The sequence below is a fragment of the Coregonus lavaretus genome, assembly GCF_964263955.1.
Source record: "Coregonus lavaretus genome assembly, chromosome: 7".
In the NCBI taxonomy this organism is placed as follows: Eukaryota; Metazoa; Chordata; class Actinopteri; order Salmoniformes; family Salmonidae; genus Coregonus; species Coregonus lavaretus.
In genome coordinates this window covers 1,123,507-1,141,932 of record NC_139994.1, presented here as the reverse complement: position 1 = coordinate 1,141,932, position 18,426 = coordinate 1,123,507, and the positions used below count along the sequence as shown (strand labels likewise).

At 42.8% G+C, this 18,426-nt stretch overlaps 1 protein-coding gene across 1 annotated transcript in view; it reads right to left on the bottom strand.

The window, feature by feature from the left end:
- Positions 1–7,513: 7,513 nt before the first annotated feature.
- The window catches only part of LOC311132839 (regulating synaptic membrane exocytosis protein 3-like), a gene marked incomplete at both ends in the record, with an annotated part of 18,350 nt that continues 7,437 nt past the window's right edge, over positions 7,514–18,426 (bottom strand). The window contains 4 exons of the mRNA XM_084166193.1: positions 7,514–7,729; positions 8,310–8,449; positions 13,200–13,301; positions 15,780–15,892. Of these exons, the coding sequence (XP_084022319.1) occupies positions 7,514–7,729; positions 8,310–8,449; positions 13,200–13,301; positions 15,780–15,892 (571 nt within the window). The remainder of the gene's footprint in view (positions 7,730–8,309; positions 8,450–13,199; positions 13,302–15,779; positions 15,893–18,426) is intronic.

Below are 18,426 nucleotides of genomic sequence, written 5' to 3'. Positions count from 1 at the left end.
TTACCCTACTCCATCAATCCATCTGGGGATGTGCTAGGGTCATCCTTCTGACAAGGACTCACCCAGCTCCGCTGTCATGACGTCACCCAGCTCCACTGTCATGACGTCACCCAGCTCCGCTGTCATGACGTCACCCAGCTCCGCTGTCATGGTGTCACCCAGCTCCGCTGTCATGACGTCACCCAGCTCCGCTGTCATGACGTCACCCATCCCCTTTCAGCAGAGCTGCTCTACCTGATACATATACTGAAACGCTTTCCTTTACAGTCCTCTTGCTTTACTTTACTTTACTTTACAGTCCTGGTGCTTTACTTTACAGTCATGTTGCTTTACTTTACAGTCCTGTTGCTTTACTTTACAGTCCTGTAGCTTTACTTTAACATTCCTGCGGCTTTACTTTACAGTCTTGGTGCTTTACTTTACAGTCCTGTTGCTTTAGTTTACAGTCCTGTAGCTTTACTTTACAGTCATGTAGCTTTACTTTACAGTCCTGTAGCTTTACTTTACAGTCATGTTGCTTTACTTTACAGTCCTGTAGCTTTACTTTAACATTCCTGCGGCTTTACTTTACAGTATTGGTGCTCTACTTTACAGCCATGTTGCTTTACTTTACAGTCCTGTTGCTTTACTTTACAGTCCTGTAGCTTTACTTTACAGTCCTGTAGCTTTACTTTACAGTCCTGTAGCTTTACTTTACAGTCCTGTAGCTTTACTTTACAGTCCTGTAGCTTTACTTTACAGTCCTGTTGCTTTAGTTTACAGTCCTGTTTAAGCCCGTTTTTCTGCATGATACTTAATTCAAATAATTTAAAACATTGGTGTTACTGGTACCAAAGAAACCCAACATTATACAATGTAAACTTAAGAACATACCAGGTAAATAGTGGACTGTAAAGCGAACCAACATAACAATACCTGACCAAGTCTGCAAGATTTTCTACGATCAGGAAATTGTGCCACAACTCTAGTGAAGTAAAATTTACAGGTGGCCCAATAACAAATAACTACACATTCTTTAGTAGCTGACATATGACCTTTGACCCTTCTTTCTACCCTTTGACTTAATAAACATCACATAGTTCAAGCTCAATTGAAAGACAAAATCACACCACTGCTTTACTTTTGGAGAAAGACAACATGTCAACACTGTCCTGTTCCCTTTTGGCATCAACAATGGCGTACATTTGGAAAACATCTTCAATACTTGTGAAAAAGTATCTTTACATTAGGGTACACATACATGTTCATGCATTCTTCCTCTTTTCAAACTTCAAATTCTCAAGTTCTGTTGTTAACATCGTGTAGCTACTAGCTACTCAATATATACAGTAGTTATGGGACACATAGAACCTCATACAAGTTCCCAAACATGTTAACCACAAAATGTCAATACCTAGTTGTCTTTTCAATAGCTCAATAGGACAAAAGAGCCGGCTGTGAACAGGGTTCTTCTGGGTCTCAGTTAAATTATTTCAATATAAGTTTAGTTTTAATAAATGGTTCTTTTTTTTTTTAAATCTTCCTTCCAACGAACATATTTTTGTTTCTATCAGCAGTCAGTCGCCCATTTTGTTGAAGAAAACTTGTGCAAATACAGAAAAAATAAAAGTTTATACATCATGCCCACAAAAATAGATATAAAGTACATTTAAAACTACTTCATAAACATGACCATATAGCAGTCACTGATTCAGAGAGGAAGTGCTGCAAACATTAAAGGAAATTATTTAATAGCCCTGACTAAATACACCACCGAACACTTCATTTTTTTGTTTCTCAAAATAAAAAATAAATACAAATAATCCAACTGTTATTTTTACGGTAAAGTGCTGACAAAACTTTGTGATTAAGAGATTTGATAAGAATTTCAAATGCTGTTCTAGAACAGAGTGTAAAGTGTTCCGGAATGTCTTTAGGTATGTCTCTCTCCACAGCAGGTTCCAATGGCCAGTGTCTACAGAAACACAAATGTACCGTGCAATGCAAAGAGTATGAATAAAATGAGTATAAATATTTGTTGTAATGAAAGTTTGGTCAGTGCAGCCAACTAACAGTGAAACATTAGAAACACTGAGTACGTTTCCATGCACACTAATAGTTCGATATTAAACTGATTATGGCAGTAGGCCGAATATGGTATTTAGTCATGTAAACATCGTACTCTGCTCATCTTAATCGGCGTAAGGTCAAAATCGAAGTAAACGTACGCCGATTAATCTTTCAAATTATTAGGACATTTAAACAGCTTCATCTGCAGTTCCAGCGGTGTGTTTGATCTGCGCATCTGCCAGCGCCAGCAGCGCGAGACTCCCTCTTATGTACGAGTGAAGTGAGTTATGAAAAACTCATCCAAAAAAAAAGTATGCATTTTAGAAATAGTTTTCACATACATACTTTATATGTCCAAACTCAGAATCAAATAGGCTTCCCAAAAAGAACATGTTCCGTGGTCGAATGTTTATTTTGTTTGGTGATTTTTTTTGTTGTTGCATTTATCAAAGTCCCATCAGGTAGATTGTTTTCAGATCAGTCCATGCAAACACGATTACTAGGGAAATCATTCTTCTTGCAAAGCATGTAAACGTTTAAATCGAACTATTATATTAATCGGACTTTTCACAATAATTGTATTCTTGTGTGCATGTAACCGTACTCAATAAGGGCCCGATTCCAACCCGAGTTAAGCGCATATAAATAGAATGTAATGTATTTCCCTTTATATGAACTGTTCTCTCTATGCTGTATTCTGACCTTGAATTTAAACATGAGAATAGCATGCTATTCACCCGCTATTCGTTCGTGGTGGAGATCAAATAAATGAAGGTGTGTCTACAGATATGCTGTATTCTGACCTTGACTTCATTCCCTCATAATTCCACCACCTTTATGCGCGAGGACGGTAGCTTAGTGGTTAAGAGCATTGTGCCAGTAACCGAAAGGTCGCTGGTTCTAATCCCCGAGCCGACTAGGTGAAAAATCTGTTGATGTGCCCTTAAGCAAGGCACTTAAACCCTAATTGCTCCTTTAAGTCACTATGGATAAGAGCGTCTGCCAAATGACTAAAATGTAAATGAAACCATGTGTACGGTCTAGCGAAAAAGCATAGAAATAACAGTGTTCTCCATGCACTGTAATTTACAAGTTGATAAGAGTTATTGATAAGAGCTAGGTAAATTAGTAATCCGTTTGGATAAGGGAATTGTAAATATAAATGACACTTGTTTTAGATCTATTTTACCATATAATTGCTGGAGACAAATGTGAAACTAGTCATATGGCAGCAAACAAACATACCAACAAACATATCAACTTTCCCACAGTAAAGTTTATGAAATGCTGTGCCATTATGCAGAATTCACGGGGAGCCAGTATGAAAAATGTATGCACTCACTAACTGTAAATCGCTCTGGATAAGAGCGTCTGCTAAATGACAAAAAAATAAAAAAATAAAATAAAATACATTGTTTAGTTTACCTTCATTTGGTTTAGCCTACATTATCATTCAATTTAATTACACTGTTAGTTCCCTTCAGTTGGTATAGCCTACATTATCATTCCATTCAATTACACTGTTAGTTCCCTTCAGTTGGTATATCCTACATTATCATTCAATTTAATTACACTGTTAGTTCCCTTCAGTTGGTATATCCTACATTATCATTCAATTTAATTACACTGTTAGTTCCCTTCAGTTGGTATAGCCTACATTATCATTCAATTTAATTACACTGTTAGTTCCCTTCAGTTGGTATAGCCTACATTATCATTCAATTTAATTACACTGTTAGTTCCCTTCAGTTGGTATAGCCTACATTATCATTCAATTTAATTACACTGTTAGTTCCCTTCAGTTGGTATAGCCTACATTATCATTCAATTTAATTACACTGTTAGTTCCTTCAGTTGGTATAGCCTACATTATCATTCAATTTAATTACACTGTTAGTTCCCTTCAGTTGGTATAGCCTATATTATCATTCAATTTAATTACACTGTTAGTTCCTTCAGTTGGTATAGCCTACATTATCATTCAATTTAATTACACTGTTAGTTCCTTCAGTTGGTATAGCCTACATTATCATTCCATTTGATTACATTGTTGGTTCCCTTCAGTTGGTATATCCTACATTATCATTCCATTTAATTACACTGTTTAGTTTACCTTCATTTGCTTCCTCTGCAAACGCCGTCACGGCCGTGGATCATTAGTAACAGTTGATAATATAAAATAAATATGTTAAATCGGCTAATTAAATCGTTATATAGTGGAGCGCAGACCAAGCAATAACAGTCTGAACCCGACGCATGGTGCAATACTTGGCCGTGTCGTCACACAGTTCCATGGTTGGTGCAGCCAATAGACGAGGGAGTAGCCTACTATGGTACACTGTGCTGCCTATTATAACTCTATGTACACTAATCTTCCAACAGCACCATGGGGTTAAAGAACTGAATGTGGCAACTTTCTGAATGAATCAAACAACAGTTTTCTTTCTTTAGTGCGTAAAGGCTCTCCTAACCAGTTCTTTATGATTCATAAATACTCTCCTAAACCTAGATAATCTACAAGATCAGAGGATTTTAAAAATCGACCAATTGGTGCCGAAACGGAGAAGAATATGCATGTACTTAGATGGCTTTTATTTAATTGATCCCTAATATTCAGAACCCGTTCTCTCAATATATTCTAGTGAGTCTGTCGACAAAATTCTAACTAAAAAAGGTACAGCGTATTTAAAGGGATGGCTTAAGATGAATGTACTGATTGAATGAAAACTCCACGAGAAAATCTGTTGGCCAGCAAATTGGAGAGTTTTCAGCGGTTTAATTAAATGTATTCAGAGCGCAAGGTAGTCACACCTGCAGACTGAATAAGGTAAGTCTAAATACCGAATACTGAGAAAGGCGTGGGTAGGAAAGGTGCAAATTCCTAAATTGGAATCGGCCCCTAACAGATTAGAGATTTAAGAAGTAATCTAAGAGACCTGACCAGCGTGTCCAGATTAGATCCATGATGATATGCAAAACTGGTGACCAGGAGAAATGTCCAAGATACAGTATCAGTAAATGAGATCACAATACGTTTTGAGTTTGAGCTTGTACAGGAACTAATCCGATGCCATCTACTGGTTGTACAGGAACGAATCAGATGCCATCTACTGGTTGTACAGGAACGAATAAGATGCCATCTACTGGTTGTACAGGAACGAATCAGATGCCATCTACTGGTTGTACAGGAACTAATCAGATGCCATCTACTGGTTGTACAGGAACTAATCAGATGCCATCTACTGGTTGTTGAAGGTAATTGAGGATACATTATATCTGTGCTGCTGGGGTTTACATTGCTGAGAGAGAGCAGTGACCTCACCACATAACCTCAGGAGTTAAAGGGTAAAGTTCACACAGGTGGTCATCAGTCCCCAATCATCAGACTTAGTCCTATGTGTCTGGGGGGCATCCGTGTGTGTGTGTGTGTGTGTGTGTGAGTGTGTGTGTGTGAGTGTGTGTCTTGGGTGGGAGATCCCACCACAGACATCAGAAAGACTTCTTTCCCACCAATGTTTGTTTCCCACTTCCTACTTACGGTCAAAAACAGGAAGTGAAGATAAAAAAACGGAAAACAGGAAATCAAGATGAATTTGATCCAAAAGGTGCTGGTCTGTACAGTAGACATGTTGTGGGGCAGAAGCATACAGTATCACCTCTGGGATATGAAGTCCAGTGTGGGTCGCACTGACAGGGTCTACAATGAACGACGGCTACAGCCCAGACTACCCAGAAGCCTTTGTGTTGAACGCTCTTGAGGAAGGTTGAGGTCCATTCCTGTGAGGGTCTGTTTGTCAGTTGTTCCTCCCCCTGTCGCACAATGCAGCTTGTTCACGAGGGATGCTGGTAGGTTGGGACTTTGTTCTCCATGGAAACGATGCCCCTCCATCTCCCTAAACTCAGTGTAGAGTGTTACATTCTTCATGTTCTCTACACTGTGACTGATAGCTAAATAAATAAAGTACCATCTATATATCTAATTAGAGTCTTAAAGGCAAGCTAAAAATAGCACTTTAAAATGCCTCAATAAGAGTTGCAAGCAAACGTGCAGGATGCAGCCAGTACACACATGAACACAAATATCTATATTAGCTATATAATATCTATATATTTATAAACTCTGGCTTGTGGAAATGATAAGATTTGCGCTGCTACCTCACATAATAGTGATTATGTAAACATCCAAAAAGCCTTTTTTTTAATTCTTTTTTTTATAATGTGACCTTTCTCTCTCCTCTCCAGCATGTGCGTGTGTGTGTGTTTTAAAATATTGAATATTTTTTTGCATTACATCTAAGTCATAGACTCTGCTACATATCCATACTTATATACCGTATAACTAGCACGACTGATAGTAACAATAAAAATTGCTTTGGTTTTTGAAAAATAAAGTTGTTTGTCTTCTTAGTTTGGCATAGAGTTTAAAAACTGTCTTCGGAATGACCCGGAATGACCTGACCCTGGGATGAGAAGTAGTGTCTTGTGCTGCGTCCCAAATGGCTCTCTCCCTTTATAGTGAACCACTTTTACCAGGCTCTGGTCAATAAAGGGAATAGGGTGCCATTTGGGATGTAGCCTCGGAATTCTGGGATCGGGGAATGTGGAACGGGGTTTCCACTCAACCGCCCTGGGATTCTGGGATCGGGGAATGTGGAACGGGGTTTCCACTCAACCGCCCTGGGATTCTGAGATGGGGCATGGGGCAGGGATTCTGAGATGGGGCATGGGGCAGGGATTCTGAGATGGGGCATGGGGCAGGGATTCTGAGATGGGGCATGGGGCAGGGATTCTGAGATGGGGCATGGGGCAGGGATTCTGAGATAGGGCATGGGGCAGGGATTCTGAGATGGGGCAGGGATTCTGAGATGGGGCAGGGATTCTGAGATGGGGCAGGGATTCTGAGATGGGGCAGGGATTCTGAGATGGGGCAGGGATTCTGAGATGGGGCAGGGGGCAGGGATTCTGAGATGGGGCAGGGGGCAGTGACATTGGGAAGTAAGTAATGCTACTAAAATGCTATGTTATGGTAAATCATGTTATCTTACGTAGTTATGGGGATGGATCTGTGGATCAGCGTGTGTGTGTGTGTGTGTGTGTGTGTGTGTGTGTGTGTGTGTGTGGCAGGGGGTTTATGCGTGGGCACGTGTGTATGCAGAAGCCTGCATGTATACACGTCTGACTGCGTTTCTGCGTGTATAACATATCTGCATGATGTGTGTGTGTGTATGTATCCCTTCTTGTGTGTGTGTGTGTGTGTGTGTGTATCCCTTCTTGTGTGTGTGTGTGTGTGTGTGTGTATCCCTTCTTGTGTGTGTGTGTGTGTGTGTGTGCGTGTGCGTGTGCGTGAATGTATGTGTGTGTGTGTGTGTGTATCCCTTCTTGTGTGTGTGTGTGTGTGTGTGTGTGTGTGTGCGTGTGCGTGTGTGTGTGTGTGTGTGTACTGTAGCTATATAGTTCTCTCTGACTAGGTACAGGAGGGGCTGGTGGCACAGCTCTCCAGTGAGGACTGGGACAGTCGCCGTGTGAGGGGTCCGATGCTGGGGTCAGCCAGAGACGAGGTGGGGAACAGCTTGTACCATCCGCTCACCGTGGCACCAAGGTCCAAGTCATCCAGCATGATCTGAGCCATGCCCATGAAGACCTTGTGGTCCATCCGCCCATAGTCGCCCCACACAATCACCTGGGAGGGAGAGAGAGGTGGGAGAGAGAGAGGTGGGGAGCGAGAGATGTGGGGAGAGACAGAGGTGGGGAGAGAGAGAGGTGGGGAGCGAGAGAGAGAGGGTGGGAGAGAGAGAGAGGTGGGGAGCGAGAGAGAGAGGGTGGGAGAGAGAGAGAGGGCGGGAGAGAGAGAGGTGGGGAGAGAGAGAGAGGGTGGGAGAGAGAGAGGTGGGGAGAGAGAGAGAGAGGGTGGGAGAGAGAGAGGTGGGGAGAGAGAGAGAGGGTGGGAGAGAGAGGGTGGGAGAGAGAGAAGGTGGGAGAGAGAGAGGTGGGGAGAGAGAGAGAGAGAAGTGGGGAGAGAGAGAGAGAGAGGGTGGGAGAGAGAGAAGTGGGACGGGAAATGAAGTCAACGCTTTGATTAGCTAACCATCCAAAAAATGGTATCGCTGCTAGAGATGCAATAAAATTAAGTATTTAAAATACAAATTTGGAGGAGAAGAAAAATGTGTTTTTCTGGCCACGCAAGACGAACATATGGGGTTCTCGAACCACAAATCCTATTTCTACCACTTATAGATTGCTATATATAGCTAGGTATTTACCTGTAGGACTTTGGCCTGAGGACTCTCTTCAAACAGCAAGGCCTGTTGGTAGGCGGGGTCTAGAGTCTTCTTCACCACTCTGGTCTTCTTCTTAGCCAGACACGCCCCGTTCTCCAACACATACACCTTTACGTAGGTCGCTGCAGGAAATTAATAATGAAGTTATTTCAATTCAAATTACCTCTGTGACTGGTCAGGATGAACAATAAAGTTGTTTCTATTCAAATGTACCCTGTGACTAGCCAGTGTACAAGAAATTAACAATACAATTATTTCAATTCAAATTAGAAATAAAAGCTGGGGATTTTAACAAAGCAGATTTGAGAAAAACGCTACCGAAGTTCTATCAACACATTGCCTGTAGTACTCGCGCTTCAAAAACTCTCCATCACTGTTACTCCACCTTCCAGGACGGCTACAAGGCCCTCCCCCGGCCTCCTTTCGGCAAATCAGATCACGACTCCATTCTACCCCTCCCTTCCTATAGGAAGAAACTCAAACAGGAAGTACCCGTGCTAAGGTCTATTCAACGCTGGTCTGACCAATCGGAATCCATGCTTCAATATTGTTTTGATCACGCGGACTGGGATATGTTCCCGGGTTGCATTGACGTATACACGGACACGGTGACTGAGTTCATCAGGAAGTGTATAGGGGATGTTGTTCCAACTGTGACTATTAAAACCTACCCAAACCAAAAACCATGGATAGATTGCAACATTCGCGCAAAACTGAAAGTGCGAACCATCGCATTTAACCACGGCAAGGTTACTGGGAATATGGTCTAATACAAACGGTGTAGTTATTCCCTCCGTAAGGCAATCAAACAGGCAAAACGTCAGTACAGAGACAAAGTGGAGTCGCAATTCAACGGCTCAGACATGAGACGTATGTAGCAGGGACTCCAGACAATCACGGATTACAAAGGGAAAACCAGCCACGTCGCGGACACCGACGTCTTGCTTCTGGACAAGCTAAACACCTTCTTCACCCGCTTTGAGGATAACACAGTGCCACCGACGCGGCCCGCTCCCAAGGACTGTGGGCTCTCGTTCTCTGTGGCCCACGTGAGTAAGACATTTAAGCGTGCAAGCTGCCGGCCCAGACGGCATCCCTAGCCGCGTCCTCAGAGCATGCGCAGACCAGCTGGCTGGTGTGTTTACGGACATATTCAATCTCTCCCTATCCCAGTCTGCTGTCCCCACATGCTTCGAGATGGCCACCATTGTTCTTGTACCCAAGAACGCAAACGTAACTGAACTAAGTGACTATCACTCCGTAGCACTCTCTTCTGTCATCATGAAGTGCTTTGAGAGGCTAGTTAAGGATCATATTACCTCCACCTTACCTGACACCCTAAACCCACTTCAATTTGCATACCGCCCCAATAGATCCACAGACGATGCAATTGCCATCACACTGCACACTTCCCTATCCCATCTGGACAAGAGGAATACCTATGTAAGAATGCAGTTCATTGACTATAGCTCAGCATTCAACACCATAGTACCCTCCAAGCTCAGCTGGGTCTGAACCCCGCCCTGTGCAACAGGGTCCTGGACTTCCTGACGGGCCACCCTAGGTGGTGAAGGTAGGAAACAACACCTCCACTACGCTGATCCTCAACACTGGGGCCCCACAAGGGTGCGTGCTCAGCCCCATCCTATACTCCCTGTTCACCCATGACTGCGTGGCCACACACGCCACCAAATCTATCAAGTTTGCAGACACAACAGTAGGAGGCCTGATTACCAAAAATGATGAGACAGCCTACAGGGAGGAGGTGAGGGCTCTGGCGGAGTAGTGCCAAGAAAATAACCTCTCCCTCAATGTCAACAAAACGAATGAGCTGATCATGGACTTCAGGAAACAGCCCCTTTCCACATCGACGGGACTGCAGTGGAGAAGGTGAAAAGCTTCAAGTTCCTCGGCGTACACATCACTGACAATCTGAAATGGTCCACCCACACAGACAGTGTGGTGAAGAAGGTGCAACAGCGCCTCTTCAACCTCAGGAGGCTGAAGAAATTTGGCTTGGCCCCTAAGACCCTCACAAACTTTTACAGATGCACAATTGAGAGCATCCTGTCGGGCTGTATCACCACCTGGTATGGCAACTGCACCGCCCGCAACCGCAGGGCTCTCGAGGGTGATGCGGTCTGCCCAACGCATCACAGGGGGCACACTGCCTGCCCTCCAGGACACCAAATCAAATCACATTTTATTTTAATCACATGCGCTGAATACCTTACCGTGAAATGCTTACTAGATAATAAACAGTGAGTAGCAGCAGTGTAAAGACAAAAGGGGGGGGGGGGAGTGTCAATGCAAATAGTCCGGGTGGCCATTTCATTAATTGTTCAGCAGTCTTATGGCTTGGGGGTAGAAGCTGTTAAGGAGCCTTTTGGACCTAGACTTGGCGCTCCGGTATCGCTTGCTGTGTGGTAGCAGAGAGAACAGTCTGTGACTTGGGTGACTGAAGTCTTTGACAATATTTTGGGCCTTCCTCTGACACTGCCTAGTATATAGGTCCTGGATGGCAGGAAGCTTGGCCTCATTGATGTACTGGGCTGTACGCACTACCTTCTGTTGCGCCTTACGGTCGGATGCCGAGCAGTTGCCATACCAGGCGGTGATGCAACCGGTCAGGATGCTCTCGATGGTGCAGCTGTAGAACTTTTTGAGGATTTGGGACCCATGCCAAATCTTTTCAGTCTCCTGAGGGGGAAAAGGCATTGTCGTGCCCTCTTCACGACTTTCTTGGTGTGTTTGGAGCATGATAGTTTGTTGGTGATGTGGACACCAAGGAACTTGAAACTCTCGACCCACTCCACTACAGCCCCGTCGATGTGAATGGGGGAAGGTTCACCCCTCCTTTTCCTGTAGCCCACGATCATCTCCTTTGCCTTGCTCGCGTTGAGGGAGAGGTTGTTGTCCTGGCACCACACTGCCAGGTCTCTGACCTCCTCCTTATAGGCTGTCTCATCGTTGTCGGTGATCAGGCCTACCACGTTGTGTCGTAAGCAAACATAATAATGGTGTTGGAGTCGTGCTTGGCCACGCAGTCGTGGGTGAACAGGGAGTACAGGAGGGGACTAAGCACGCACCCCTGAGGGGCCCCCGTGTTGAGGATCAGCGTGGCAGATGTGTTGTTGCCTACCCTTACCACCTGGGGGCGGCCAGTCAGGAAGTCCATGATCCAGTTGCAGAGGGAGGTGTTTAGTCCCAGGGTCCTTAGCTTAGTGATGAGCTTTGAGGGCACTATGGTGATGAACGCTAAGCTGTAGTCAATGAATAGCATTCTCACGTAGGTGTTCCTTTTGTCCAGGTGGGAAAGGGCAGTGTGGAGAGCGATTGAGATTGCGTAATATGTGGATCTGTTGGGGCGGTATGCAAATTGGAGTGGGTCTAGGGTTTCCGGGAAGATGGTGTTGATGTGAGCCATGACCAGCCTTTCAAAGCACTTCATGGCTACCGACGTGAGTGCTACGGGGTGGTAGTCATTTAGGCAGGTTACCTTCACTTTCTTGGGCACAGGAACTATGGTGGTCTGCTTGAAACATTTAGGTATTACAGACTCAGTCAGGGAGAGGTTGAAAATGTCAGTGAAGACACTTGCCAGTTGGTCTGCACATGGTCTGAGTACACATCCTGGTAATCCGTCTGGCCCCGCGGCCTTGTGAATGTTGACCTGTTTAAAGGTCTTGCTCACATCGGCTACAGAGAGCGTGATCACACAGTCGTTCGGAACAGCTGGTGCTCTCATGCATGCTTCAGTGTTGCTTGCCTCGAAGCGAGCATAAAAGGCATTTAGCCCACCTGGTAGGCTCGCGTCACTGGGCAGCTCGTGGCTGGGTTTCCCTTTGTAGTCCATAATAGTTTTCAAGCCCTGCCACATCCGACGAGCATCAGAGCCGGTGTAGTAGGATTCAATCTTAGTCCTGTATTGAAGCTTTGCCTGTTTGTTGGTTCGTCTGAGGGCATGAACACCTACAGCACCCGATGTCACAGGAAGGTCAAAAAGATAATCAAGGACATCAACCACCCGAGCCACGGCCTGTTCACCCCGCTATCATCCAGAAGGCGAGGTCAGTACAGTTGCATCAAAGCTGGGACCGAGAGACTATCTCTAGGCCATCAGACTGTTAAATAGCCATCACTAGCCAGCTATCACCTGGTTACTCAACCCTGCACCTTAGAGGCTGCTGCCCCATATACATAGACATGGAATCACTGGTCACTTTAATAATGGAACACTAGTCACTTTAATAATGTTTACATACTGCTTTACTCATTTCATATGTATATACTGTACTCTATTCTACTGTATTTAGTCAATGCCACTCCGACATTGCTCGTCCTAATATTTATATATTTCTTAATTCCATTCTTTTACTTTTAGATTTGTGTGTATTATTGTGAATTGTTAGATACTACTGCACTGTTGGAGCTAGGAACACAAGTATTTCACTACACCCGCAATAACATCTGCTAAATATGTGTATGTGACCAATAAAATTTGATTTGATTTATAATATGCCATTTAGCAGAAGCTTTTATCCAAAGCGACTTACAGTCATGTGCGCATACATCTTTACGTATGGGTGGTGCCGGGGATCGAACCCACTACCCTGGCGTTACAAGCGCCATGCTCTACCAATTGAGCTACAGAGGACCACCCAACAATACAAACCTACAGAACGCAATTGTTCATCCCAGATTTGACCTGGGATGAACAATTGCGTTCTGTAGCTTTGTATTGTACCTGGGATAAACAATAAAGTTGTGTAGGTTTGTATTGTACCTGGGACAAACAATAAAGTTATATAGGTTTGTATTGTACCTGGGATGAATAAATGAACAATAAAGTTCTGTAGTTTTGTATTGTACCTGGGATGTTCTTTGACCCTGGTTTAGGGGTCAGTCCTCTGGCCTGGTTGACCTCCACCTCTAGCTGGCCTCCTCTGTCCACCATACCCACATGGATGTCACCTTGAGGAGGAAAACACACACGTTACAGACACACTTTACACACACTCCTCATGTTTAGGGGCAGATGATTTTACTTAGCATGAAACCTGGCCAGGAAAAGCTCTGGGCCAAGTTATAGGCCAGAACTGGGACCCCTTTCTCCAGGTCAGGTCGCATTCTGGCCCTATTATGATATCTGATCAGAAAGTGCAGTTTCCAGTGTGCAGTACCGGTGTTGACCAGCAGGAGGCGACAGAAAGCGTCTAGTCTGTTATAACATCTGTTCCACTGTTTTGGCATAGATTACAAATATTTATTTTACTTTTAATTCATTAAAGAAAACACATCTGGTATCTAATCTAATGTGGAGCCATCCCCATATTCATACACCGTCTGGTATCTAATGTGGAGCCATCCTCATATTCATACACCGTCTGGTATCTAATGTGGAGCCATCCCCATATTCATACACCGTCTGGTATCTAATGTGGAGCCATCCCCATATTCATACACCGTCTGGTATCTAATGTGGAGCCATCCCCATATTCATACACCGTCTGGTATCTAATGTGGAGCCATCCCCATATTCATACACCGTCTAGTATCTAATGTGGAGCCATCCCCATATTCATACACCATCTGGTATCTAATGTGGAGCCATCATCATATTCATACACCGTCTGGTATCTAATGTGGAGCCATCCCCATATTCATACACCGTCTGGTATCTAATGTGGAGCCATCCCCATATTCATACACCATTTGGTATATTTAGATCAGCAAACACTGAAGGGGGAGGAGCTATACAGTTCATTCGGAAAGTATTCAGACCCCTTGACTTTTTCCACATTTTGTTACGTTACAGCCTTATTCTAAAATTGATTAAATTAATAGAATTAATACACTCAATAACCCATAATGACAAAGCGAAAACAGGTTTTTAGAATGTTTATATATATATATATATTTTTTTATATAAACAGAAATACCTTATTTACATAAGTATTCAGACCCTTTGCTAAGAGACTCGAAATTGAGGTGCATCCTGTTTCCATTGATCATCCTTGAGATGTTTCTACAACTTCATTGGAGTCCACCTGTGGTAAATTAAATTGATTGGACATGATTTGGAAAGGCACACACCTGTCTATATAAGGTCCCACAGTTGACAGTGCATGTCAGAGCAAAATCCAAGCCATGAGGTCGAAGGAATTGTCCGTAGAGCTCAGAGACAGGATTGTGTCGAGGCACAGATCTGGGGAAGGGTACCGAAAAATGACTGCAGTATTGAAGGTCCCCCAAAAAACAGAGGCCTCCATCATTCTTAAATAGAAGAAGTTTGGAACCACCAAGACTCTTCCTAGAGTTGGCCGCCCGGCCAAACTGAGCAATCGGGGGAGAAGGGCCTTGGTCAGGGAGGTGACCAAGAACCAGATGGTCACTCTGACAGAGCTCCAGAGTTCCTCTGTGGAGATGGAAGAACATTCCAGAAGGACAACCATCGCTGTAGCACTCCACCAATCAGGCCTTTGTGGTAGAGTGGCCAGACGGAAGCCACTCCTCAGTAAAAGGCACATGACAGCCTGCTTGGAGTTTGCCAACATGTACCTAAAGGACTCTCAGACAATGAGAAACAAGATTCTCTGGTCTGATGAAACCAAGATTGAACTCTTTGGCCTGAATGCCAAGCGTCACGTCTGGAGGAAACCTGGCACAATCCCAAGGTGAAGCATGGTGGTGGCAGCATCATGCTGTGGGGATGTTTTTCAGCGGCAGGGACTGGGAGACTAGTCAGGATCGAGGGAAAGATGAACGGAGCAAAGTACAGAGAGATCCTTGATGAAAACCTGCTGCAGAGCGCTCAGGACCTCAGACTGGGGCGAAGGTTCACTTCCAACAGGACAACAACCCAAAGCACACAGCCAAGACAACGCAGGAGTGGCTTTGGGACAAGTCTCTAAACGTCCTTGAGTTGCCCAGCCAGAACCCGGACTTGAACCCGATTGAACATCTCTGGAGAGACCTGAAAATAGCAGTGCAGCGACGGTCCCCGTCCAACCTGACAGAGCTTGAGAGGACTTGCAGAGAAGAATGGGAGAAACTCCCCAAATACAGGTGTGCCAAGCTTGTAGCGTCATACCCAAGAAGACTCAAGCCTGTAATCACTGCAAAGGTGCTTCAACAAAGTACTGAGTAAAGGGTCTGAATACTTAAGTATATGTGATATTTCAGTTTTTTATTTGTAATAAATTAGCAAAAAAAATTACAAATCTGTTTTTGCTTTGTCATTATGGGGTATTGTGTGTAGATTGATGAGGAAAAAAACGATTTAATCAATTTTTGAATAAGGCTGTAACGTAACAAAACGTGGAAAAAGTCAAGGGGTCTGAATACTTTCCGATTGCACTGTATACGCTATAGTAAAGGCATAATGGCATTTATTATATTATCATATCAAAGAAGCTGTTTTCAGACAGAGACTCCAATGATCTGACTTACCCATGGAGGGCGTGGCTAGTGTTTGTCGGCCTACGATCTGGGCGGGGCCTAGTCCATCCAGGAAGTCACTAAACTGGCTCTCTGGACCCATTCGAGTGGGGGGGAAGATAAACCTAGAGAGGGAGAGAGGGAGAGAACGAACAAGTGATGGTTAGATGGTAGCAGGAGACGGTGAGGGCTACAGCATGGACTGAACCATAGCTCCAGTGGTGCAGAGGTGGGCCGTTGGGTACAGGCAGTACAACGCTCACATACAACAGTTACACAACTAGTAGTATATTAGTAACATACAGTACCAGTCAAAAGTTTGGACACACCTACTCATTCAAGGGTTTTTCTTTATTTTTTACTATTTTCTACATTGTAGAATAATAGTGAAGACATCAAACTATGAAATAACACATATGGAATCATGTAGTAACCAAAAAAGTGTTAAACAAATCAAAATATATTTTATATTTGAGATTCTTCAAATAGCCACCCTTTGCCTTGATGACAGTTTGCACACTCTTGGCATTCTCTCAACCAGCTTCACCTGGAATGTTTTTCCAACAATCTTGAAGGAGTTCCCACATATGTTGAGCACTTGTTGGCTGCTTTTCCTTCACTCTGCGGTCCGACTCATCCCAAACCATCTCAATTGGGTTGAGGTCGGGGGATTGTGGAGGCCAGGTCATCTGATGCAGCACTCCATCACTCTCCTTCTTGGTAAAATAGCCCTTACACAGCCTGGAGGTGTGTTGGGTCATTGTCCTGTTGAAAAACAAATGATAGTCCCACTAAGCCCAAACCAGATGGGATGGCATATCGCTGCAGAATGCTGTGGTAGCCATGCTGGTTAAGTGTGCCTTGAATTCTAAATAGATCACAGACAGTGTCACCAGCAAAGCACCCCCACACCATAACACCTCCTCTTCCATGCTTTACGGTGGGAACTACACATGCAGAGATCATCCGTCTCACAAAGACATGGTGGTTGGAACCAAAAATCTCAAATTTGGACTCCAGACAGAAGGACACATTTCCACCGGTCTAATGTTCATTGCTTGTGTTTCTTGGCCCAAGCAGGTTCCTTCTTCTTATTGGTGTCCTTTAGTAGGAATTTATTTGCAGCAATTCTACCATGAAGGCCTGATTCACACAGTCTCCTCTGAACAGTTGATGTTGAGATGTGTCTGTGACTTGAACTCTGTGAAGCATTTATTGCTGGTTGAGAGAATGCCAAGAGTGTGCAAAGCTGTCATCAAGGCAAAGGGTGGATATTTGAAGAATCTCAAATATAAAATATATTTAGATTTGTTTAACACTTTTTTGGTTACTACATGATTCCATATGTGTTATTTCATAGTTTTGATGTCTTCACTATTATTCTACAATGTAGAAAATAGTAAAAATAAAGAAAAACCCTTGAATGAGTAGGTGTGTCCAAACTTTTAACTCTTGGTGTACGTTCTGTCTGCGTTGTTGGAGTTGGTGATGCAGTCGATGGACTCCTTGCTGCTATAGTATACTGTACTGTTATATAGTATAATGTAGTATAGTGTAGTATTAAGGTAGTATTTTGTAACGCAAATTCCGTCAAAGCTGTTAAGAGTTGGTGCTGGATGGATAGATAGATGGTAATATAATGATAGTATGACGGTAATATAATGATAGATGGATGGTAATATAATGATAGATGGATGGTAATATAATGATAGATGGATGGTAATATAATGATAGATGGATGGTAATATAATGATAGATGGATGGTAATATAATGATAGATGGATGGTAATATAATGATAGATGGATGGTAATATAATGATAGATGGATGGTAATATAATGATAGATGGATGGTAATATAATGATAGATGGATGGTAATATAATGATAGATGGATGGTAATATAATGATAGATGGATGGTAATATAATGATAGATGGATGGTAATATAATGATAGATGGATGGTAATATAATGATAGATGGATGGTAATATAATGATAGTATGGATGGTAATATAATGATAGATGGATGGTAATATAATGATAGATGGATGGTAATATAATGATAGTATGGATGGTAATATAATGATAGATGGATGGTAATATAATGATAGTATGGATGGTAATATAATGATAGATGGATGGTAATATAATGATAGTATGGATGGTAATATAATGATAGATGGATGGTAATATAATGATAGATGGATGGTAATATAATGATAGTATGGATGGTAATATAATGATAGATGGATGGTAATATAATGATAGTATGGATGGTAATATAATGATAGATGGATGGTAATATAATGATAGATGGATGGTAATATAATGATAGTATGGATGGTAATATAATGATAGATGGATGGTAATATAATGATAGTATGGATGGTAATATAATGATAGATGGATGGTAATATAATGATAGATGGATGGTAATATAATGATAGATGGATGGTAATATAATGATAGATGGATGGTAATATAATGATAGATGGATGGTAATATAATGATAGATGGATGGTAATATAATGATAGATGGATGGTAATATAATGATAGATGGATGGTAATATAATGATAGATGGATGGTAATATAATGATAGATGGATGGTAATATAATGATAGATGGATGGTAATATAATGATAGATGGATGGTAATATA